Source organism: Alligator sinensis, unplaced genomic scaffold (assembly GCF_000455745.1).
Source record: "Alligator sinensis unplaced genomic scaffold, ASM45574v1 scaffold233_2, whole genome shotgun sequence".
In the NCBI taxonomy this organism is placed as follows: Eukaryota; Metazoa; Chordata; order Crocodylia; family Alligatoridae; genus Alligator; species Alligator sinensis.
The window spans coordinates 3,418,266-3,444,690 of NW_005841941.1; the positions used below are offsets into that span (position 1 = coordinate 3,418,266).

The window sequence follows — 26,425 nt, forward strand, 5'->3', positions numbered from 1 at the left end:
ATGTTGATGTTTTGTTAGTGGCTAGGCATTCATTATACGTCAGAGAGACTGTCTGTCCTGAGTGATCACGAAGGGGAGGAAAGACATGCCTTTGTTCTTTTGAACTGGGTACCCTATTTATCAGTAGTGGCAGCTTCAATAGACCACTTCACACATAGGGAGTGGCTAAAAACTTGTATTGGTTCCACTCCCTTAAGGAGCAGACTAGTTAGTATCACATAGCAAGTATTAGCTCAAGGGATAGCTGCCTTTAGGAGGAATGAGAAGTAAACTGCCACCTGACCTGCTCTTTTAACAGTCAAAGACCCTTATACTAGCTACTAGCAAAGTCACTATCAACCCAACCATATTCTGAAAGGATTTAAAACTTTATTAAGAAAATATTAAAATTATAGTAATTATATGACTTGGTAGAGTTGAAAGACAATACAGGACCCTGCACATTTTAGCTACATAGTACATAATTGGTGTATACTGTCACAATCTAAGACATGCATTTAATCATGCAACCTATGGGGTAAAGTGGCTAGAAAATGTTAACACAACGTTGTGGGAAGAAGAGGGACAGAACCCCATGCATAGTAATTGCACTGGTAAAAGTTATAAGAATTTAAGGAATCCTTAGTCCAGGATTGGCCAATTTGCAGCATGAGTACCACAAGTGGCATGGGTATCCTCTGTGGCAGATCAGGGAAGGAACAGGCATCACAGCTGCAGATAAGGCAAGGAACAGAAAGCAGAGCAGCAGATCAGGCAGAGGAAGGGGATCATGGCACTTCAAGAGGGTGTTGGGCTAATTTGTGGCACACCTGCCAAAAAGATTGGGTCCGCCTGTTTTAGTGAATGGCTTTAGCCTGCATTGTACAATTGCTGGGGTGGGGAATATTAAAAAATGTATGTTAATATCACTTTTAATATTCTCTTAAATGTGTTATTTTATGTAATCTATATAAATTAATATATTAAATGCATATATAATACATATTTTTAAATATAGACTACAGGCATGTTTATTATATATGCCATACACACACACACACATACACAAAGATGGAATAATGTTTTATGTATTAATATAATTATTTTAATATTCAGATGACCTCCAAAACCACACTAGTTCTGAGCTCTCCTTATGAAATAAGCTTGACCTTGGTATTTTTTTCTCTTTCCCCTTAGATACTCATTTTCCACAGAAGTGGGAATTTACATACTGGAACAACAAATTACCTGATGAAAGTTAATGATTTTTCAAAATGGTTAAAAAATGCTTCACTTTAAAAGATTGATGTTTTCTATTGTGTTTTTTCAATGCCAATTAATTACTTAATTCATTAGCAATGTAACACAAGAATAGGCTTTGAAAATCCTGTGCTTTGTGTAGATGCCTTTAATTATGGCTAATTAAATACTGTGGAAGGACCTGATTATACCTCTGAGCATTTCCTAATCTGGAAAAAGAAACAAGCTCTTGTAGTCTTGCACTGATGTAACAAAAGCCAAGCTCAAGTAGTACATGGCTCTAAAAAGAAATAAAGAAGGATACAAATTATAGAGGAACACCGGGGGAAGCTTTCTGCACTCAGTAAGCAGATGCGTTCTCCATGGAGAGCTATATATGGTGCCACAGTTTGTTTTGATTATTAGCAGAATCTATAGTAAACTCAAGGAAGAAGCAGTCTATGCAGCTACTGAAAAGAAACAGCAGTGCCAGTGAGTAAACACAGTCTCAAGGCAAATTGATGCAACACTCACTAAAGTTAGGAACAGATTTCCAGATGGCCATTGTACATATGGCTTGGAATACTGCAATAGCCAAAACTGCAAAGAGAGCAAAGCATTCTCCAAACAAAATCAGGGTTGACCTTGGAAGATGAATATTTGCCAACATCAGAAGTTTGGCTCCTTTTTTAGCAACAACAAAGAAATTTATTCTCTTTACTCATTGGCAACAAAGAGTGGAATGAAATAATTATAACCAAAAATAATCTCAGTCTAAAAAAGGATCGTTGCTGTTTTGCAAGAAGGACAAAGTCATGTAGACACTTATTTTTAAGGAAGTGTCAGAGCATCATAAAAAAAATAAAGCTCCCCTTGAGAGTGTAGTTGAGATCTTGCAGTGAGCCACAGTGGCAAGGAGGTTTATTTTTGGATCCCATTGTGCTTACTGAAACAGTGGGGAGAATAACAATTAAATAAACCCAGTTAATGCTGTGACACCAGACACCATGGTGCCTTGACTATACATTTCTTTTTCTTTTCAATTCCTATTTATTTCAAGGATGATTCCTCTCTGCATTCATGCCTATCCTCTGCCGGGAACACACCCTTTGAAAGCTATTTTGTTCTGCCTTAATTAGAAGGAGCTGACTACAGCACTGGGTGATAAAGCCAGGCCATGGGCTTTATTTGCTATTGGCCAGTCTTGCCTGACCAGCTGGAAGCTGACTTTTGCTGCTGGGCAGCCTGATTGAACTTCTTAATAAATGGCAGGTTATCAAAGTGTCAGCCACATATGTTACAGAACAGGATTGTTAACCACTGTATCACAAGTGAGCAATCAGGCAGTGAGACTAAATACTTGTATGGAGTGTGGTTTGTCCCTGCTGGGTTGTGCAATTCATTCTAATGATTTTTTGGACTATTCCAGGCTAGTTTTAAAATGAAGCCTCCTAATGCAAGCTGCTTATATTTTCCTTATTTATTGTTAGGTCATGGACAGAAAAAATGTTTATGCCCTGTGGGCATGTCTACATGTGAATTTAATTTGATGCAATAAACTCTGGTGTAGTTCACCCCAGATTTTTTTGCTCTTGGGTGCACCATTTACATGTCTGGGATGACACCACATTGAGCCAGGGTGGCACAGCCCCAGCTGGCAGTGGCCCTGAGGGATCAGCCTGCCAGCCTGGGGCTGCTCCTGCCCAGCTCAACATGCTGCAGAGGGGCTGGCTGGGGCATGAGGGTGCTACAGTGTGGGGCTAGCCGGCAGGTAGCCCTGAACTGTAAAATCCTTGTGCTCCAACCAGCCCAGGATGATATCTACATGTGTGTTGCAGCAAAGTAAATAACACCGCTATAGAATAGCACTTGTGTTGGACAGTACTATCCTACAGTGGAGTTAATTAGCTTACTCCAGCCTAATAGCACCACATGTGTAGATAGTGACTCTTTACTGTGGAGCTTATTAGTCAGCTCCATAGTAAAGTGTCTCATGTAGAAATGCCCTGTGCGACTTATTGTGCCCATGTAAGAAAGTAGCAGACTGATGATTCAAACTCCTAATCAAGGGGTTATTTCATCTAGTCTGGTGGAGAATTTTTCTTGAAAGCATGGCAAAGTAGCTATGCAAGTGATCCTACTTGTGGGGTTTTGTGGCAACTCCTGGGAGGATTTTTCTCAAGCTCCAAACCTCATTGCTGGCTCTGGTGTATGCTCCTGTTAAATACTGTATCTTTGTGAGGAGCAATTGTAAACATGTGAGAAAGATGAATACCTGACTCAACAATATACCTGATGCAGCTGCACAAGATGCTTTACTGAAGAGCTGACTAATTAGCTCTATGGTAAAGTGTCACCTTTTACACCTGAGGTGCTATTAGCTCACATTAAAGTAATTAACTTCACTGTAGGATAGTAGTTCCTGATACAAGTATTATCCTACAGCAGAGTAGTTACATGTGATGAAACGTATATGTAGATAGTGACAGGGCTGGCTGGGGCATCATGGTGCTACAGTGTGGGGGCTGCTTGCCAGATAGCCTTGCACTGTAGCACCCTTGTGCCCCTGCCAGCCCTTCCGCAGCACACTGAGCTGGGGGACAGCATCTCTGGGCTGGCAAGCTGACCTCTTAAGCCTCTTGCCAGCTGGGGCTGCTCCACCCCAGCTCAGTGTGCTGTTGTCCCAGATGCATGTGTAAACATTGTGCTTAGGAGCAATAAGCTCCAGCGCAAACTGCACCAGAGTTTATTGCATCACATTGATATCACGCATAGATGCCCACTCTGCCTGATCCTCAATCAGTCTGAATTCTTGCTGTGATTCCTCCCTGCTCCATAAGATGAAGATCCTTCATTATGGCTAAGTACAGAAATTTAAAAAGCCTGAGGCAGAATCAATCTAAGTTATGTGGTGTTCTGTAAAAGGCTTAGTTTAGATTGGTAGCAAACCGAACACACACTCACTGGTTAACTGGGGAGGGGGGGTGAATCTTAGACTGGGTCCCACCATTTTAAAACCAGTTCATGTGTGCCAAATTTCTGTTCTGTTATGAGTATAGACCAGTTTCTGATCACGTATACTAGTAAAAGTGTAATGTCTGTACCTGGCCTAGATGTAGAGTGCTTAATGTTATATCATTTAGCTTTTCAGCAACTTAATGAATAGGCTACACCTCTCATTGTGCTACGTGTTGGTGCCCATTTCTCTGCACAGCAAAGAGTATCTTCCTTACTCAGCGTACATAGAACAGATATCAGTGGGCATCAGCATATGACAAGAGGACTGTTGAGATCATTGCATATCTTTGCTCTCAGCTCTACGCCAGTTACCTATGATTTGCCCTGAAAAGAAAGGTGCATTCTAAATACGTTAAACGTTGGTATTTGTTGCCTTTGAGGAAATCAACCTCCTTGAGGCATTCTCCACAACACTGTGCCAAAGTGCAGACCACAGCATTACATTCTGCCTCCTTTACACTATTACTGTATAACTAAACCCCTTGGATATTTTAGCAAGAAACTGGCTAGTGTTCCTGAGTTTTGCTGCTGGATTTCAGGTGGATGGCAGTGCAGTGGTCTACGATCATGTTTCCCATGTGATGAATGCATGCAGAAAGGCTGCTGAAAGAGGGGTGAAACTGGTATAAGTTACACTGATTAAAATTTCTTATGTCCATGTCCATTCCAGGCTAGCCATTTGCTAAAGGCAAACAGGTTTCTCTACTCTCTAGCAGCAAGGCTGAATAATAATGCCTACTGTGTGAATTATCCCAGAAGAGCTGCATGTCCGTTTATTCCTGTTCCAAGGGTAAATTTACATTGGCATTGAACACTGGTGTAGATTACCACACGTTCATTTACCCAGGCCTCTACACTCTTATTTTTCCATGACATGAGGCAGATGCCAATGCTGATGAGCACAGACCATATAGTTGATAAAATCTATCCCTCCACATAAAAGTGCTGATCTTTTAACTAGAAACTCACTCAAATAAATAGCACAAAGATACCTTCTCAGCAGAACGGAGAAATTCACATCCTGTTAAAAGCGTCAATACATAAAACATGGTCCACAATAAGGACAAACTTTACCATGTTTAAAAGTTAAAATATTCATTGCAAAGTCATTTCTGTTGATCTTGCATGTGTTTTTCCTGTCCCCAAACTCCTTCATACTGAATGTTCAATGTACATACTCAATTGATCTACTAGATTTAATCTGGGGAAGGTATGGAGACCAGGGACTACTGGGTGAAATCCACACGTTTAAAATACAGCATGTTGGACAAGTCATCAATATGGCAAAGGAGCATTATGCCTAAAGTTGTCTTTCAAGATTACCAAGTACCTGTGGCAAGAAATCTTTAGAGAAGAAGCCTGATTCACTGTTGCTTTGCATCCTACATTTATCATACCTCTCCCCCCTTACCAGTAAATTAAGAGTAAACATTTAGTCATATTAGAGTTAATAGGCCCATATAATTTGTGTGCATGTGCTGAGAGGCTGACAGACCAGAAAAATAACATTTAGAGTATGGAGAGAATGAGGGAGTGAGATAATAGAAGAGGGTCACCTGCAGAGCACTTCCTACTACTACAAATACTCACAAACATGGCCAAATGAAGCTTTGGTCCCCAATAAGTTATTCCAGAAATCTTATTTTTCTTTAGTTATTTTAGAATTAAATAAAAAATTCCATACCTAACAACCTTCTTGTTGGCCTTCTGTGACCCTTGACCTCATAGGCTGTAATTCATCATTAAAGAAATACATCAATAGACCAATATTGGGAAGTGCTAACTTTTCAATGTTTTCCCAGGTGTTGTCTGCAGTATTTCCCCACATCACTGGCTATGAAAAATAAAGTGGAAGTTAAAACAACCTGTGCAATGAGTATTTTATTGCAAAAAAATGTATATCTATATATTCAACTATCTTCCAGGGGAAACAAAATAAATAAAGCCAGGTCCTTAGCTGGTGTACGTAGGTATATCAGTGGAACCATACAGATTCACAGCACCTGACTACCTGTCCCATTGTTAGGCATGTAAAAATACACTTAAACACTGGCATACAAATCTGATGAGCTGCTCTTGAAAATGTGCGTTTACTTTAAATGACTCTCCGGAAAGCCAGAATGATATAAAGAGGACCTTAGTATAAGCAAGGATTAGGTTGCTGTATACCAGCGATCCCATACACTTTAGTAGGCTTCATTTGAAAGAGGAGATGCCCTTAAGTACTATTGTTTTAAATAACTATGCAGATTTGAAGGGGAGAGAAGACTGACTGTTTGCTGGGTGAACAGTCTCTGCCTCGGCCTGATGTTGCGTATCTAGAAGTCACCTAGCATCCCACTTGAATCTGCCAAGCATGGTTACTGTTGGTGCTTCTAATAAGCCAGCAATCACTTCCAATCTCATCTTTGGCTACTGAATAACACTGACAATTTGTTTAACCTGAATTTAGGAGAGGCGTTTTTGTTTGATCTGCATGAACCCAGGCAGAATTGAAGGGGCAGACAGCACTTCCTCCAGCTTATGTAGATTCAAATGAAAACAACAAAAGCAAACCAGGCCTCAGAACAACTGACCTGGTAATGCAAAGTACAAATACCAGTGCTTACATGCATTAAAAAAAAATGATACTATATATAGCAGAGGAGAGAAAGAAGTGCTGTACTAAGTATGGCAGCAGCATCTGGCACAAGAAACTTCAGGGATTCACTTAATACAAGCAGTCACTGCTTGTTTTAAAAATGCCCTTTCTCTGACATACAGTACCATGGTTCTCAGCCTTTTCCATGCTGTGACCCCATGTTGCAGCAGAGAAACCTTACGGGACCCTCCTCTTTACACCTAGCCCTTGCAAAGGGAGGATGGTTTGAGAGTCCAAGACTGTGGAAGCATGCCCTATACTAAGAAAATAATGTGAATGTACCTTCCACTGGATACCATCATTGCTGCTTCTTTCTGTATAAGGAGTCTGAAGGTATGGACATACAACTCAATTACTATGGAGTAATTTATCTCAAATTTTACTGAGAGAACACAGGGTCAATTCTGCCAGGCTTGCTACCCTCAATAGCCACTCCTACAAATCCTGGCCTCTAGGTGAAAGTGGGAACACAACTCAAACCTGGATAAAATCGATAAGGGCGGTGGCACCTGATTGGTAGGGCAGTGTAACTTTACAGATGCCTAGCTGCTCTTTATATTCAGAGGGGGAAATTTTGGAGTGAAGTGACTTAGATTAGTGTAAAGCACACCATGTGTCAACCCTACTTTTAGTACAGAGTAAAGTAAATGTGTCATGTATCCACATTTTTATAGAGGTAAGAGCCAAAGAAGCCTATCACTTAGCACAGGTAGCAAATTCCTGGGCTTTCCAAGCAGGAACTTGGCCTTCCATATGTGCTCCCTCCTTGAAGTTCTGACTGACAACCCTTGTGATTTAGAAGACAATTATTTGTACTGTTACAACCTGTAAAAGTTCCCATCAAGGCCTGGAGCCCTGCTGTGCAAGAGGCTGTGCACACCTACACAGAACAGGTAGCCTTTGCCCCAAGAAACTGGATTTGTTTCTTAAGTGGTTCAGGGTACTTTAACTAACTTATATTTAAAACGGGACCAGAGTCAAAGTTGCAGGCACTTATTTGCAAACATTCAGAACACTCTTTGTGCATCTCTAAAATAAATCAAGGTACAATATAAATTCAGGTGCTGTGAAGAACATTCGGGACCCTCCTAAATAGCAGTTTCACTGTCTAAATGAAATAAAGCCAAGTTAGCTGTACATAAATTTGCCTTTCCAGGCCCATTTTTATTCCCCCTTCTGAATGCTGTGCAAAAGTAAGAGCTTTTGACATTAAAATACAATTTTGGCCTACAACATCGGGTACTGTGCTTTGTAGGTCATGAAATAGTAGGTATACCCATTTTCCCACCTGTCTTATCCTTTCTTATTTTTATCATGCAGTCCTGTTTCCCCTTCCTCTGCTGTTTGCTAGTGGTACTGGGACTAGACATGTCATAGAGCTCCTGCAGGAAAAAAACAGCTTATTTTTTCCCCTGCAGAAGATTTGGCTTCTGTACAGCACAAAGGGCAAATCCTTTGGGTGTCATGCTGAGATTCAGTCTTGCAGTCTTTAGGTATATTAATCAACACGCTGTTCCACTAGCCTGAAGAGGCATCACTTTGGTCCCAACTATCCTAAATGCCAAGAAACTTAAATATTAGGGGCCAGCTAGTATGAACTGGCAGAGTGCCACTGACTTCAATAAAGCTAGGTTGATTTATGTCACCCGAGGTACTGGCCCTAGAAGTTTTAGCCTGTAATATTTAATTGCAAAACTACTGCTGGCAGCCAGGTATGGAGCCAGATCCTTGGGTGACATAAACTAGTTTAGTCCCTTTGAATGAATAGAGCTATGTCTCTTTACAGTAGCTCAGAATCTGACCTGCTATATCAAACCTCTAGAAGGAAAAATTGCAGTGGAAAAGCATGGCTTCTGTGCATAAGGTACAGAATAAATCTAATTATCAGTATAATGGACAGGGTTCCATTTTTTAATCATAGTTTTTCCAAGTCATTAATAATTACTGTTCAACATTTACTGCTTTTCTTGTTTGTGTGACACAGCTGGAAAGGTAACCAAAAATTATCTCTTGAGACCTCCATCTCAGCATTATCAGGGCAGAAGAGCCCTATGCAAATTAACTGCAGTGTGTCAAATAAAAGAAAACTAAATTCTTTCATTAATATTTGGCATCTGGTGCCCTGATCTGTAACCGAGCAAGTATATTTGCAATTACTACGCTGTACTGAAAGAGGCATTTTGACCAGACTGTCAGCATGAATTCCATTCTTTGCTTACGAGGTATTAATAATGACGCATCAGATCCTCCAGTCCAAGCTCATGTGAGTAATTCTTGCTTTTGTGAGGAGTGTCCTTGATTTCAAAGGGGCTGCTCACATGAGGAAAGTCTATTTGTGTGAGCAGGGGATTGCAAGATTGGGCCTTCTGAAAAACTGTAAGTCAGCCAGTACTTGCCAGGTTCTTTTTAGAATATGTACAATCAAAAATGTTGATCTGAAATATATATCGTGCTTCTCTTGCATGGAAACATTGAGTGTTGAAAGCAATATATTGCCTTTGCTGGGCTTAGATACAGAATTAGGAATTAGGAATCAGTCAAGAGGGTGCTTAGTCTGAGGCTTTTTATGGGCTGAGAAAAAGAGAGAGAGTGTATATGGGGATGCAGGGGAGAGGTTCACTGTTATATTCTGGATCACAAGACAGAACATAGAAACACATAAATCTATTCACCCAGCTACTAGGATTCAGCAATTCAGAGGTGATACTGAACAGGGTTTCTGCTATATACATGTGCTGACTTTTTGATGCACTTTAATTAACTGGGACGGTGTAATTAATAGTAGTTACCTCCCCAGATAATGAGAAATTTTTTCATATGTGAGAGCTTGAACATGAAAGGTACTGAGTACTTCTTTATAGGGGATAAGTGCCTAAGGGTAGAAACAGATGTCACCATACTGAAGTGGATCAGCTGTGGCAGGACATGTCCCGCCACAGCTTATCTGCTGTATTTCACAACACAAATGTTGCCCCTTGTCCCCCTTCAGGCCCCTGCCCAATGCAGAAAAATGGGCTATGTATTTCCCTTGCTCAGGGATGTGGAGTGACAAAGGGTAGGGGCATCTATCTGATTAGCATTGGTGCTGCCTTAAAAATTGTTATGGCAATGCAAATGCAATGTAAGGTGACATATGTTTCTACCCTAAGTGCCTAACATCCATCAGTGTAAGTGCCTAAGTGCCTAACATCGTTTAGGTAGGCTGATTAATAAAAGAGATATTTTAACCTCAGCTCTGAGTCTAACTGAGCTATAAGGTTCAAACTTATCTAGACAAATATAAGAGCTGGGTGAGAAATGGTTTATCCATTCTGTGAGAATTTTTGAGGGGGCCAAAAATGGATTCCTTCTGAATGGGAAGAAAAATCAAAATTTCAAAAACATTTATGAACCAAAAGTCTGAAGGTAATTTCTAATGATCAGGTCAATGAAAAACCTTTCACTTGTTGGTAAAATTTGCTAATTAAAAAAAATCTTATTTAAATTTCACCTACTTCATTTTTTTTTTTTTTTACTGTAAATTGATGAACATTTCTGATTGTATATTCATTTTGACCCGGACCATGGAAAAGTCTTTCATTTTGCAGATGCTGAAATGGGATATTTTTCACAGTTTCAAGATATTTAAAAAGGCAAGTGTGAAATTAATCAAAACTGACCTTTTCTTTAAACAGTTTCATTGTGTACTAGTTATTATATGTGATGAAAAATATTTAATTAAAAAGAATGCCAACCTGCAGTAGGAAAAATATCTGATTTTACACTGATCAACATCCCTTAACTGATTAACACATAAGGAACTTCTTCTAGGTACCTATCTGCTCTATGTAAATAGATTAACAGATCTTCTTCCCTTTATGAAAATAAATCAAAATTTCTTTACGAAAACAAAATTACTAATGGACCATAAAACAATTTTAGCTGGTCCTGTCCAGGGACAAATCTATCCATTGTTTTGACTGCAGTCATGAACTTGAGCCTCGGGTAATATAAACCAGAGCTATGCTAATGTAAATAAGCTGAGCATCTAGTCAATATATATTTTCTCCCAATCCTCCATTGTGTTCCTCCTGATACATTTTAAAATGTGTATGCCACTGGAGTACATGTTTCTCAGAGTTTACTTTAATGGACTAATTCTAAATGCCCTCCAAGCAGTAGAAATTTAACATCATTCATGTTGTGTTTATATATGATGCAAACAGAGTGACATGATTTGTAGAGGTTGATTCGACTGTTCTTCCACATTTACTTGGGGTGACAAGATGAGATATAAGAGTAAAAATAAATTATTTGTTTGCTGAATGCATATGTGCCTTTGAATAAGCAATGGATGAAATGTGTAATGCAATGATAGCTATTAGGTAGTTTACATTTCTCGGTACTTTGTTATTCTGTTTTTGCTTTTGTGTTGAATTTTTTGGGTTGGCATGTTTGTATGTGTGTGTGTGTTTTGAATGTTATGGCTATCTTTTTACTTTCTAAAATGCAAATGTAATTTCAATTTTTTTTCCAAGTTGTTTAAAAATTCAGTTAGATTCCTGGATAACTTCATCACAGGGGACAAACCTGCAACTTCAAACAGCATCTCTCCAGCAGCAGACTACCTAACTCCTATTCCGATAAGGCACCAGACCTTGCTCCAGACCTACATGCTAACTGTGCCCTTCATCAACATACACTACATCCTTACTGGATCCTCACTGGACCAATGATATGGATAACACCTGAGGTTCTGGATCTGGCCCCATGCTGGTCTGACCCCGTGTGCCAAATGTGGCTGTGCAGTGGCTTGGCCCCATGCACCTTAATCCAGCCATGGTTCTCGGCCAGGGTTACTTACATGGTTCCTGTGTTCTGGGGCAGGGCCATGTTATCTGACCCACAGGACCTGCCCCACCCCCCCATCCATACATTTGACAGTAGGGGAGTAACAATTAATGTTTCTATGGCTCCTCCACCACATTTCCACACCTGTAGAGAATCCCATGGGCCAGATGACACAGCTCGATGGGCCAAGGCTGAGCACCCGTGTGCTAGAGAGAAGCTAATGCTGATGATTCATTGGCAACAGAATGTGCAACACTTGTGCAACAGTAGTGCAGAATTCCTAGCAGTATTGTATTTGAATGGGCTTCAATTTCCTTTCCATTACATATATATTTTTTGCAACTCAAAATCAATCCATTCAGAAAACCAGAACATATGCATAACAGTAGCAACACACAACGTATTCCACATTATTTTATTTCAACCCAGAAAATTGTTGTAAGAAATCACAGCTCCTTTTTAGCCAACCCATTCCACAAAACTTGGAAGTTTACTACTGTTCCACCTGGGAAACTTACTTTGGAGAGTAAGAATGAAAGTATTTTAAAATTTTCCCAACAAAGTGGGGGAAGGGGAGAAGGGGCTTGCAAATTTAAGAACCAAGGGTGATGCTAAACATAGGCTAAAGTTGAAAATGATATTACTGCAATGCTGTCATTCTCAGTGGAGTATGGGTGTATTAATGAGGATAAGACCAAAGTCCAGCTCAGAAATGAGTGACTACAAGAAAGACAGAGAAGATGGAGACACAGAAAGGAAACTTCTAAGTGCCTTTTCATTCTAAGATTTCCCAAGCTCACTTAGCGCTAATCTTTAATTCATAATTTTATTATATTCACTTGGCTCTGTAAAGTCCCCATTTCATGTAAAAGGGAGCAGCTCAAACAGCAATTATTTGACATAAGTCATCCCCTTTTACACATCTTCTACTCTACATATATGTAGGCACCAATAAAAGAGGCATTAAACATTCATTAAATTAGAAATACATGAAGTCAGCTTCTGCCACTCTTCTCATACAGATATGCCTAATAATCCTAACCATCTGGAGGAGCAAAAGTAAACCTTCCTCTAATCCCCTTAGAAAGCCTGACCATTCAAAATACTACAGCCCCTTTTCACAGTTGGTCTCTGAGTCACCCACAGACATCACATGCAACAGGACAGATCTGCAGCTGGTGTAAATCAGTATAAATGCACCAGCTTCACTGGAGCTTTACTGATTTACCCCAGCTGAGAATTTCCCCTAGTTCTGTCATACAGCCATATGGTTTACAGCAACCTAATGGGATAAAAACAGCATTTATACTCTTCTAAATTACAGTGAGGATTCAACTGGCCAGGGAATAATAATGACACACCTGCTGTTAATTTTAGCACCTTCTGGACTGCTCCTGTTCCATTTGTGCCTGTGCCCCAGCCTGAGGTTGTGGTAGTTTGTCCTAAAAACCCCAACTCTAAAGGTCACCCCACTGAGATGATGGAATTCAAAAGCCGTTCCAATGTTTTGCACACACAAGTTTCAGCAAAGTTTACCCCGGGTATCATCTCACCGTATTTCTTACCACAGCACAAAACAGCCTACTATATATGGCTTGTTTTCTGTAATACTCAGAAACACAGGCACCAGACAGCAGAGACTGCAAGATTGATGGGGTTAGAAAGACAGCCAGCAAGATGGAGTGTGACTGTAGCCCAAGAGCTGGCAACCTGTGGCCCCCTGGGCCAGATCAGGCCTGCAAATAAGTTGAATCCAGCCTAGGAAGGTCTGACTCAAGTCTGGGGTAGTGTGGAGGATTGGGCAGCACACAGCTCTGCTGAGTTGCCTACCCCTTCTGCAGCATAACCCTGCGCAGCCCTCCCTGCCGCTCAGTTGTTCATGCCCTTACCTTGCTGAAGAAGGGCTGGGTATCTGCAGCAAGGGAAGATACAGAGCCTCTCAATACTATTTTGCTTCTTCCCCCTTCCCAGAAACTGTAGGCTGCATGCAAAACCACATGTGTTTCAGAATGTGCCAAGCCCTAGTATACGTTACTGCCGTTCTAAATAGCTGAAATGGGGAGCGTCATAGGGTGGGACCATGATTTTGTGGTTAAGGCACCACACCAGTACCAAGACTTAGGATAACTTGCATTCAGTCCCTGACTTTTTGCCAGACTTCCCATCTGACCTTGCATAAGTAATTCAAGTGTATTGTACGGCACCTATAAAATGAGCATTTTAGCACTTCCCTGTTTCTCAGGACTCTCCTGTGGATAAATTCACTCATATTTGGAAAGCGCTCAGGCACTGCACTGATGAGGACGCATAAGCAGATTGAGTCATAATTCAAGTCCAGATCTGAAGGTTTTTTGTTGATCTCTCTCCTGCAGCCTTTCCTCAATGGGCTCTTTCCTGGCTGCCTGTGTCCCTAGCAGTGTCTGTCATTTTTTTGCTACATAGTCCAGTGCTCATGGCTTTGTGTGAGCACTCAACTGTGCAATAGAGTTAATCACATTAACTGCTTTTTTTGTTCTCTAAACACAAGCTTTTCTTCTTCCACTGACCTAGGGGAGAATCTCTTTATTTTAATCTCCACTTCATCTCAGCTTTGTAAAATGGCAAATTCTTCATTCTCCTCATAAACATGGGCATTTCACTTTTTTATGTCTCATTGTCTAGTCACCTTTCAACATTTTTAAAGAACATCATCTGCCCTTTCCCAGAGTTGTATCCATGGAGCATAGTCTATAGTTGTGATCCAGCGAGGCACTTAAGCATGTGAGGAATCCAACTGGCTGAGTTTTTTCAAAAGGAAGTCAGGGCCAGGTTTTAAAAGTATTTAGCTGTCTAGTTCCCACTGATGAGTTAGGTGCCAAATTACCTTTAAAAATCTGGCTCTTGTCACTGGAGCACAAATCCCATTGAAAATCAGCTTCAGTGACTTGCTTAAAGTCAAACTACAGTGTGCACTTGAGCATTTAGTTAGATTAGGGTCTACCCAACCTAATTATTTTGTCTTCTTTCTTGGTTTGCTTACCTTCTTTTAAATAGATTCTTCTCTCTCAGTTGAAAATTGAGTATTTTTTTTAACTGAGTTAACACAGTGCAATAGTCTAGTCTACATTTTTGCCCACAAATAAAAGAACATTAGCTGACGGGCGGTTAAAATATATATTTTTTAGTTTTCAACATTTTTCTTGTGCATTGAACCTTTCCAAACCATTGATTCTGATGCCAACTGCAATACTTTGCCCATTGGAATCCATTATTGCCATTTGCTTAGGTTGTTTCTCCTCTTCTTTGAAACAATGGCTTGGCACTCTGGAGTTGGGGTAGCTTCTTTATTTAAGCACAACAATACTAAGACTTAGGCTTTGAAGCAAGAGCCAGACATTTATTGTTGGAGTGGCACTGGCAGAAGATAAAAGTAGGTCTCTCAAAGTTTCCCTCAGAGCTTCATTTGAATTGGATGAATTACAGCATTTATGAAAAGCTACGTGGTTGACAAGATTACTTCACGCACATTGACAGGAACATCCTGTGGACAGGAACAGGTACTCTATCAGCTGCAGCCTCTGGTCCTTGCAAATAGGCAGTGTAAGCAAAATCTAGCATGTGTGATAGTCTCCATCTTGCATTATAGTTGACCAGTCACAAATGCTACATGGTTGCATAATTAATCACTACATTGCATACATTTTGTCTGAATGGTTTTAACCTTAAACCTTAAAATGCAACCATTTAATAACTTCCTGAAATAATGAAAATTTACTTTTTTTCCTTCTAAAGGAATTTCCAAAGGTGTCCAAATCACTCTTTTCAGAAAAGTACATGAATGTGAAGTCTTCTTGTGTGTTCACTCCATTCCCCATTTTTTTGTATCTTCCTTATCCTGCATCTGATGAAATGCCAGATAAAGCATTTCCCTCCCCACCTCTATTTTTCTGAAAGCTTTTGTAAGTTTTCCAAACTTATATTGCTTTTCAGTGGCTAACCATGTCAGAAGCAGTCTCTCATTAAATAATGATTGATGATTTTGTGATCCAAATTCTGCTGGTAAATAGCATGCTACGTCACTTGTCCAATGAAAGAAAGGTAGGTAGCTGTGTAAGCCTAAAGTCAGGCAGAAGGCGTGGTAGACCTGCATCTTGGAACTAAATCAGAGATGCAGAGAATAAGCTTGTATAAGCAGCAAGCTTACCTCCTGTTGCTTATGAAAGTTAATGTTATGCCCCTCTGATGTACTTAGGCTATAAGGTGTAAATCTACTTTGGTTTGTGCAGTAAAACATAGATAACTTAACACTAAGGCAATGGATTAATTGATATTTTGTTTTCTACTTGGGCCCTCCCTTAACCAATGTCCCAACCTTGCCTGGCCATGCCATGTGTAACAGCTTGACCGCATCTGCATCTGCTGTACTGAGTACTATTTTCCTTCCTATTTACAAGTGCTAATGATATTGGGTGAAGCTTTCAACACACACAGAGCAGTAAGACATCCAGTAACAAGTTAAACTTCTCATTGTTCTTGGTGCCTTTGAAAAGCTCCCTTTTTGAAAGACAAGACATCTCACTAATCATTTGAAAACATTATTACACAATGTTTACCAGGAAAAAAGAATCACAGGAAGGGAAAAATCTCTGCTCTGTCATTTTTAATGTGTGAAAATGTGTTCACTGCCAGATCCAAGGTTAACTGCTGTTAATGGAAAGCAGTGGAAAAAATGGAAAAGCTCCCACAGATTTCAACAGGCTTTGGATTGGGTCCCTGGGGATTTTTCTCTGTAAAATGCACTGTATCACAGAGAAACAAATTAGGCTGCAGTTATTTTAAATGAACTCAAACAGCAAAATAATGAACAGTGGGTTTACATTCTTGAGTAAATTAAGAAAGAAGCTTGGGTAAAATGTGGATTCTTATGCAAGGAAATAAATTGCTATTTACTTTAATTTGTGCCCATGCCCTCGAAGATGAGAATATTTGTGTGAAATTATTAATATTTATAGCTTATTAAAATAAATGTACATAATAACTCTGCCTGATCCTTGCCAGGCAAAATCTGATTGAAGTTAATGGGAATTTTACTTGTGTATGGAGGGCAGGATCACATCTTGTATTTTGAAATCTGTATCAACTATGATAATTTCAAACTTTAATTACAGACTCAATGACAGATTATCTATGAAACATCTTTCTGCTGTCCAGTATTTCATCATGAATGACTCCAGCAGTCTGAGCAGCATGTAAGTACAGTTGCCAGAAAGTATTTCACTGCAGATGTGTTAAATTTTATCTGTCCTGTTGTGTAACTAATTACCTTCTTGGGGGTTGTAAAAACAAAAATAAAATCCATGTCAATGATCGCCCCCCCACCCCATCACAGACTTATAAAGCTCATTCTGAGAGCCTTTCATGAGATTAATGTGCCAAAGCACAGTCTAAAATTTTAGCAATTGCATTAACGTGTGCGCAAATGTGTGAGAAGGCTTTGAAGAGCTCTAAAAAAACTTTAAAGTGCTTTAGAGGGAAAAATTATTAACAATTCTATTGATGCACTTGCTGGATTTTTAATTGATTTCTAACATACCGTGATGCCATAGAACTTCTAATGATGCGTTTTACCTAACATAGTGCCTAAAATTTGTGAGACTAAAAGCTTGAAAGATTGAGTACACCTACTAATCTTCTCTTTTCCTTGTTTTCACTCAGTTTCTCCTCGATTCTTTTAATTTAAACAACATCTTGTTCTTCCTTTAGAAGAGCATGGATGGGCAAGCAAGACACAAACCTGACACCCAACTGTGTGAAGCAAAGCCAATTTAGAGCCATTGATAATATGGCATTGTAGCTAACTCAAAGCAGCACAGAGGAACAGACTGTTTTGTCTACCCTGAGGTCTCTGCCCTATAGCAGAGCTGTTCACCTTTTCTAAAGAGCCAGATCCTAAAGGCTAAGCATATGCCCTCAAGCTACGGTCCTAATCAAATAATCTTGTGCAGGTTATGAAAAGCTTCTCTCATTTGCTTTTTGTTTTCATGATCTACAGGTGGTAGTGGTTCAGAGCCAGCCAAAGAGAGAGGAGACAGTGAAAGAAAGAGGGGACCTTGCTTAATTTGAACAGAAGCTTAAATCCGACTAAAAGAATTGCACGATAATAAACTGAAATAAAACCCCAAGCCTGCTAGAGTATATTCAAGAGGATTAAAAGCATCATACACAGCAATCTCCCAATTACGTACATCCCACTGGTAATGAGCTATGGCTCTGAGATTCTCTCCCTCGCTCAAAAATCAGAGCAGAGCTTGCCATCAATGAAAAAGGCCTTTGGGGACAGTAACAACCAGAGTTATGCTATGTGTTGAGACAAATGAGGGGAGAAATACAGTTTAAGTATATTAATAGACACATTTGAGCTGATAGAGAGACAGTGAGCAGGACACTCAGCTAGCATCCACAAGTATAGCTCAATTGACCCCTGGTGTGAGGCATTAGATGAGAGGCTGACCCATGAATATCTTCACAACTAGTGGTGATAAATATAAGCAATCTCATACTGGATGTCAGAGACTGAAGAGAACAAGTAGATGTGACAAAACACTCAGGTGGAGATGGACAGATGTAAAGGATGACCTACCACTTTTATTCAAATCCAAGACGAGTTTGAAGTTAAGATAACCGCCCAGTAATTAGATTTTATGTATGGAAAATGTATAAATCTGTAATTATTTTCCATGTATGCAATCTAATTATTGGAGGGTCATCTTACATTTGTTCCCTTCCACCACTGTGAAGAGGAAAGCAGTGTCAGGGGGCAAGCAGTGGGGCAGGCAAGCACCCTTTGCCCCCTTTGCCCCATTTCTTCCCTCTGCTGGCTGCCACCCCAGGTGCCTGCACTCAAGTAAACACAGCATACAGAAGAGCACAGGGCGCATCTTAGGAGGAACGTGCTGCCAGGAATCTGAAAGTCCATGTAGCAGGGGGGAGGTCACACACCATGGCAATCATTAGCTTGAATATAACAATCATAGGCATGTTTTAGATCAAGTACAGGAGAGAGTTAACCATTACTGATATACTTTTGTCTGGAAAAGTCACAATGGCTGGAAATAACAACTTGGGGGCATAATTTGATATTTTGTCACTACTAGGGAACTGAAAATCCAGTGACCTTTCATCTCAAAACAGAAATGCTGTACAGTACCTGGAGGCATCACCCTTAAAATTTATTCTGACAAACTGAGTGATGGGACACAAAGGATGGAGCAGTTCTTCCAAATTTGAGCCTCACAGTGAACTCTTCCTACTGTATGTATATCTCAACTAAGTTGCCTAGTACAGAAAGCTTTACTGGCACTGTGCTGCATTTTGGAAAGCACAAGATATTTTTTTTTGACAATTAGAAGTAAATCTCCAAAATGCACTCATTCAGGTGGCTCTTAAATGACTGCAAAAATAAAAAGGAATTGATACCGTCTTCTTATGAACCTTTAAGGCCAGGTATGTTAGATGTAACAGATATCTGAATTACAGTAACCTTACTTCTGTGTAGCAATTCTGCCCTTGGCAAGAGATAATTAAGAAAGGCATGAAAATCAATCTGAATGTATCAAAAGGAAAGCATTCTCTAGTTAACAGCAGCAACAGTTATGCAAACAGATAAGCAACATTGCTTAGAAAAAGAACAGCAGGTGATGTAGGCCTCTATTTTAAACCAAATTGACCAGCTTCCCCAATAAATTCATAACAAATAAATAACATGTCCAATGAGAATTTCATTGTACATTGCTTTGGGGGTATTTTTGTAAATGTATCCAAAGATCTTCAGTTTCTTCCATCTTATAAATCTTATATCTTGGAATCCTTTGATCACAATAAATCCTTCCACTGAAACCTTTTTTTCCCCATCACAAAACAAAAGAAAAGTAGTTGGTCAGTGTCTCTCCCTTCCCTCTTCCACTCCCATCATTATCTTAAGTGGGACTGTCAGGCAGCATCATTCTTAAGTGCACTTGTGAAACTTGTGGAGGTCTCAGAAAAAAAGTTTGGCTTGAACACGGCTAACAGGATATTCCCTTACAGTGATGCAAATCTTGTTTTTAGCATGTGCCGGAGGACTTAGAAGGCTGAGGTGACACATTCAATATCTTTCCATTCTTTTGCTGTTAAGCTTTTGGAGATAAAGAGATTCACTGTGCAAAGAACAATGTTGATGAAGAAGAATGGTAAAGCACTAGGAGGGTGGCAGAGCATTGGAACAGGCTGCCCAGAGAAGCTGTGGAAACTCCATCTCTGGGAATTTTCAAGAGCAGGTTAGACAGATACATGGCAGGATGGTTTAGTCAGGGATGACCCTGCCTTGAGCAGGGGGCTGGATTAGATGAACTCATGGGGTCTCTCCTACCTCTACTTTCCTATAATCCTATGGTCCCTATAACAACAAAGAAGTAACTGACAACATAGGTAGACTGTGAATATTACTTCAGTCTATAGGTAAGTCTACAATTCTGGTACTCTTGATTGTTTGGAGCATTTCATTTTTTTAAAAACAGGGATCTCATAATGCCTATCAAGGACATGATTGACAGCACAGGTAAAGATTAGCAGCATAGGCCCAGAATATTAACTAGCTAATCTGGGCTACAGCAAGAGCATGGGGGATGTGTCTGAGTTTAATGACTCCTGATGGAAGGCTCTAAGAATCATGGCAAGTCTTGGTTCCTCGCATTTCTTCCCCAAAAAACACTGTCCTCAACACACCCAAGCTCTTTATTTTAAACTTAGCATAGTTTACAGCAGCAGGAACTACAATACTTTGCTCTTATACAATCATTTTGACCCACAGATACCAAAGTCCTTTACAAAGCAGACCAGCATAATTAGGCCAATTTTCCAGATGGAAAACTGAGGCAAAGAGAACTGAAGTAACTTGCCCAGGGCCAATCAGTAAGCCAGTGATAGAGCCAGTGAAAGCACTAAGGGTATGTTTACACTACATTATCAGTGTGTTTAGGAACAGATACTCTTTAAAGAGATGGGAACATGCAGGGAGATAGTGTATGCTCCCATTTGTCCATGCATCAAACCTAGAAATGGGACACTGAAGCCAGGCTGGTGACACCACTGTCTCCCCCAGGGCCACTCTTGAGAACTCCATTTCCAGTGTGTTTGGGAGAAGCCTTAAGGGATGCCTCCTGGAGCAACCTTCTGCATTTTCAGTTTTTTTATGTGCAAGCATCACCTCAACCTGATGTCATTTAATACAGAGAAATGTAAAGTGCTCCATCTGGGGAGAAATAATTCCTAACACACTTACAGGAGGAGACCTGGGTGTCATGATTGACAACAAAATGAGCATGAGCCACCAATGTGATGCCGTAGCTGGTGGACTTAATCAAACACTGGCATGCATCCACTGAGGCATCTCAAGCAAGGCAAACAATATCATCCTCCCGCTCTATTTGGCCTTAGTGAGTCTGCAACTGGAGTACTGTGTCTAGTTCTGGGCTCCGCACTTCAAGAAAGATGTGGAGAAGCTCAAGAGAGTCCAAAGGAGGGCCACATGCATGATTAGAGGCCTAGGGACCAGGCCGTAAGAGGAGAGGCTGAAAGACTGTTCAGCCTGGAGAAGAGAAGACTCAAAGGGGACTTGGTAAAAGCCTATATCAGGGATGCACATCAGGGCTTGGAGGAGAATCTGTTCACCCAGGCCCCCCCAGGGAAGGACAAGAAAAGATGGGTACAAACTGATTGAAGATTGCTTCAGGCTAGACATAAGGAAAAACTTTTTTACAAGTCAGGTGCCGAGGGTTTGGAACAGGCTCCCCAAGAGGTGGTACAGTCATCCACCCTGGCGATCTTCAAAACACATCTTGACGCCCATCTTGCTGAGGTCATCTGACCCCAGCAGTCTTTCCTGCCCCAGTGCAGCAGGGCTGGACCCGATGATCTGTAAGGTCCCTTCCAGCCCCTAACAACTATGAAACTATGAAGCAGGAGCAAGTGAGCAGGGTGTGCTCAAGAACAACTATCCCAAGGCATGCTGGGAATGCAGTGTAGACTTACCCCAACTCTTTTGACTTCCAGTGCATTGTTCTTTCCTTTAGGCTACATTGCTGCCTCTACAATGACCTCTGGGTATTCATATAATTGATTGTTCTCCCCCCCTACTACTGGCAGTGGAAGCTTGGTGTCTTATTTGCTATTACCAGCCTTTCAAGGTAGAATTCACACGCTGATTTCCTGTTGATTTAGGACTCTCCACCCGCCTCCCCCCAGTAGAAACTTCTGCCTGTGCATGGAAGAGGAGCTAGCCTATCTCCAAAACAGATCTGGAGGGCTGATTATTCAGTACATGCTCAAGCCACCAAAAGTGTAGTAGAAAGTAGAAAGCCACTAGCTTGTAGAAAGGAAATCAAACTTGCTGAGGGAAAAGTCCAGTTGTGAGGAGGGAATTTGGTGCTGAAACTGCCTGCTTTCATTCTGAGGTTATCTCCACTTGGGTCTGTGTGAAGTTGGCTTTGGAACCTGATTATACTGGAAGTGAACCACACAGAGTTCAACTCCTTGTGAAATGAGTGAAAAGGACCATGTGAGGGGCTGAAGCTGAAGACTGAGGTACAATATATCACAGCTCACTGGAGTACATGGTTTCATCACTGAACAGTGCATACTATGGGAACTCAGTGGGCCAATATAGAGAAAGATATAGGATGATGTAAACAACATTCTGGTATGCAGGTGTAAATGTGGATGCAAACAAGTCTATGTTCCAATGCCATCAACAATTTACTGAGAATTTAGAAGAGAATTGAGAAGGTAGAAGACTCAAATTGTTTCTTCTTGCTGTTGTGTTGCCTGTTACACCCTTCTTTCAGGATACCTAATAAGTGAATTATGAGAACTGAAACCCAGCTTCATTGGGTCTAAATCACAGGTGGTCTGGACAATGGATCAAAAATACTATATTTTTGTGGGAAATAAAAAGAAAATTCCTTGTGATTTTTTTATTTTTCAAAAACCACAACAATAAAACCCAGAAACAATCAAGCAAAGCACCTTTTTAGTTTTCACAAAACATGCTTGGTCAAAAAATAGGATTTTGCTATAGAGGTCTGGATTCCAAAAATAATTTTTTGTAAAAAAAAAAAAGGCTGAAATGTTGACAGAAAATATTTGGATTTCTAATTTCCTCTTCTTTTCCCCTTAAGCTGGAAATTGTTGGTAAAACCGAACAGTTTCTATAAACATTTCCATCTTCAACCAAAAATTTCAATGAAAAAAATGTAGTCAGCTTTAGCAATCTATGTAAGTTACACATTGATGAAAGGAAATACACTGGAGTCTGAATGAGTCTGAGTTTAGACACACAGAACTTCAGTTACATCTATACTTCTTTTATAATGAATCCAAGACCATTGCCAGGAAACCTGGCCACTTGCCCCTGCTCCACATATACTGCATGCTAAAATTTCTCTCTGGTTACATGGTTGCTTTTTGGCATGCTCCCAAAGATGCTGTCAGGCCCTCTATGTCAGGAGACCTCATGTGTAAGCCTAGCTATTCTCTAATGGTGACCACATTTTTTTCAGTCTGTGAAGTGGGAACAAGTGGGTGAGCCTATTTTACAGCATATTCTCAGATGTTGAACTGTCTGGGAAAAGCTGTACTCTACCTCATCTGAATTTATCCTGATGTCTTGTCTGAGTTAGGAGATTCTTGTTCTGATAAGGTTTTGTTGCGGCAAAAACACATGTAGAACTAGGAGACCTTTTTCTGAGAATAGCTGATTTACTGAAAAATGTAGTTTCCTCAAAACTACAACAAATTCAGCCTGATTTTGCCGAACAGTTTCAACTGGAAAATAATGCTCACTATAAACACTTACTTTTGGCAAATAATAAATTAAAGCATCGTGGGCATGGCCATGCTTTCTCCAGAACCAATGGGAGTTTTGCTATCGACTTCAGTGAGACCATGATTGACCTGCTGACCTTGGACAAATGTTAATCATTGCTGTCTCAATTTGAGGGCTCATACAAATTAGTCCAATTGATACCAACTGACAGTAATTATGAAAAAAAGGATTTAGCCCCTGGAGAGCTGAAATTCTCAATGTAACTGATCATTGTTAATTTTGGAGCCCAGTCCTCAAACCCTTCTGTAGGTGTATAGACCCTTGATTTCGATGAGATGACTCGTGTGCAGGATCATGCCTTTTACTGCCACAAAAGTTGACAACTAAAGCTCACACACAGTGAGAAGCAACAGGTTAAATGTTGGTCTGTTTGGGTACCAGTAAAGGCTCTGTACAGGTTACAACATTTTTATAGTAATTCGCTTTTATCTCTTTTTTAAAGCCAATGCAACACATTCTTACCATTTTTGCAGACAGGACAACACTGTTCTGGTTCATAGACTGGGTTGACACATTCAGGAACTGCGCAGTCTGCTACAACACAGTGAACTTCATTGCTGGGCTCACAGCGACACCATTCGCATGGAGAGGGCTAGGAACAAATCTAAAATTAGCCCATTTCCTCCTGTAGCTCAAAAGTTTGTAACATTTACATGTTGCCATAAGATAAAACATCAATGCTTAACATGTCTTCACCGTATGAATTTATCGTGTGCAATACAAATCAACCTGGAGGACAAAACCCCCCTAAAAACCAAAAACCCAAACTCACCCCAATAAAGTCTGAAAGATGCAGAGTATTAGGGGCTATGTCTGCATAGTAAATGTTCTGTGCTGCAGAGTGGTATCCTCAAGCACAGAGTGGGAACCAGTGTAATGGTGTCAGCAAGGCACTCAGGGACCGTTAATCAACACTGCCACTCAGCAGTGCTAAACAGCATGGCTGAAGCATGCTGTGGATGTGGCTACCTTCCTTCAGGTTTAGGAAGCCTCTTTCCTGGAGCAGTCTAGTGTACTTGAGGATGCAGCTCTGGAATGCCGTAAGTTCACTGGGTGGACATGCCCACATAGAGCCATAAGAATGATAGTTTATAAGGAGCTCACTTGCTCATTGCCTATTGCCACACTTACCTCCCTTTATAAGAGGACCCTGAGATATATCTAAAACAAGAAACACCAGGCAGACACAGGAATAAATATCACATACTGTGTCCCTCTGTTCTGCTGATCTGTCATCTTGTGAGCAAGGCTGATATATAAGATTTATAAGAGCAGGACACTCGTAAACCTCAGAATTGTGGCTTTTCTCAGTGAAGGGATAAGTGTGTAGAGGACAGAGGGACAGGATCAAATGCACATGCACATCATGTGCAAACTCATGATCACAAATAAATCAAATGCCCTGAGCATGTTGGTGCTGAGTCAGCCATCACCAAAGCTGAAAACTTAGCAATGTTGCAGCCAGTGGCAGCACATAGGGAGGTGCACGGGGGTGCATGTGCACCCCCTGAGAGCACTGGTGCACCCCCTGATCAGCCGCACTTTCTGCTTAGGTGATGGGCAGGGGAGGCAGGTGGAAGCGCCAATGCCCCCCCTGCAAGTACAGGCAGATGGCTGCAGCTGCTCCCAGAAGTGGCCACAGCCACTCCTGGAAGCGGCTGCAGTGATCAGCTGCAGGGGAACTCCCTCCAAGCAGCAAGATCTGCCGTGGGGGACCTCCCATCAGGCAGCGAGACTGGTTGGGGGGGGCACATGCCCCCCCCTAAGGTGGCACCAGTCTCCCATGGTTGCAGTTTTGTTTCTGAAAATCTGAAACATTTTTTGCTATTAAGGAAAGTTGCCATTGTTGTTCATGCAAAGCACAAATCCTATTTTTGTTGTCTCTGGACAGTGCCTAGCACAATGGGGACCAATTTTAAGCATAGGAATAACTTAATTTAAACCAATCAGTCAGTTTAGGCCTATAGTTACATTCCAAGATAAAAAGGTTATATTTTGGGGTGTGTCAATCTAAACAGTGGCACTTTAAGTTGGTAGAAAGAGTTCTCTTCATCTCACTTAAGTTTTCTTTTAACAGGGAGTTGAAGAAATGTATGACAAATATAAAAGGCATTGTTTAAGGTCTTAGCACAATGTGTATGTGCATGCACCCCTGGATGAAAGAGAGGCAGATCGACTGAGAGAGACAGAGAGGAACTAAGGGGAGAAAAACAAAAAGCCACATAAAAAATTTGAAAGCAAATTAATTGGAAAATCATTTTGCTGCAGAGTAAAGAGTTTGGGGTTGGGGAGAGACTGTCTTGTCTGGTTTACACAAATGATTTCAGTTGTTGTTGCCCATTGACATAGAGAATGTGGGTGAGCAGCTACGAACGGGGCTTATTCAAGGTAACAGCCATTCAAGGGAAGCTGGGATCATTGCTGGCTCCGGTTACCAATGCTTCCTTTTGGGAATGCACAGTGCCAGCCATTCTTCAGTCTATAATTGTCCACCTCCTACTCAAGAAACCATGTCTTGATGCTAAATCCCTAGCTGGCTATCACTCTGCTTCAACTTCCTCTTTTCGGGGAAGGTCATTAAATGGGTGTTTGCCAATCAGCTCTAGGTGCATCTGGATGTGGTCAGATCCCTGGATCCCTGTTAGCCTGGTTTTCACCCTGAATAATCTTTTCTTAGTGATTAATAAAAAAAATTGTGCCCTGATGATCCTACTAGAGCTTCCAGCACCTTTTGATACAGTTGACCATGAAATCTGGATAAAGCATTTGCATAATCTGGTGGATATTCTTGGGCGCACTCTTAATTGGTTCCACTCTTT

General features: G+C 40.7%; 1 protein-coding gene across 1 annotated transcript in view; it reads right to left on the minus strand.

Moving 5' to 3' along the window:
* Positions 1-26,425, minus strand: part of VWC2L (von Willebrand factor C domain containing protein 2 like) — an 87,892-nt gene that overhangs the window by 36,490 nt on the left and 24,977 nt on the right. Inside the window, exon 2 of the mRNA XM_006019964.2 lies at positions 24,069-24,198. Coding sequence (XP_006020026.2) covers positions 24,069-24,198 — 130 coding nt within the window. The remainder of the gene's footprint in view (positions 1-24,068; positions 24,199-26,425) is intronic.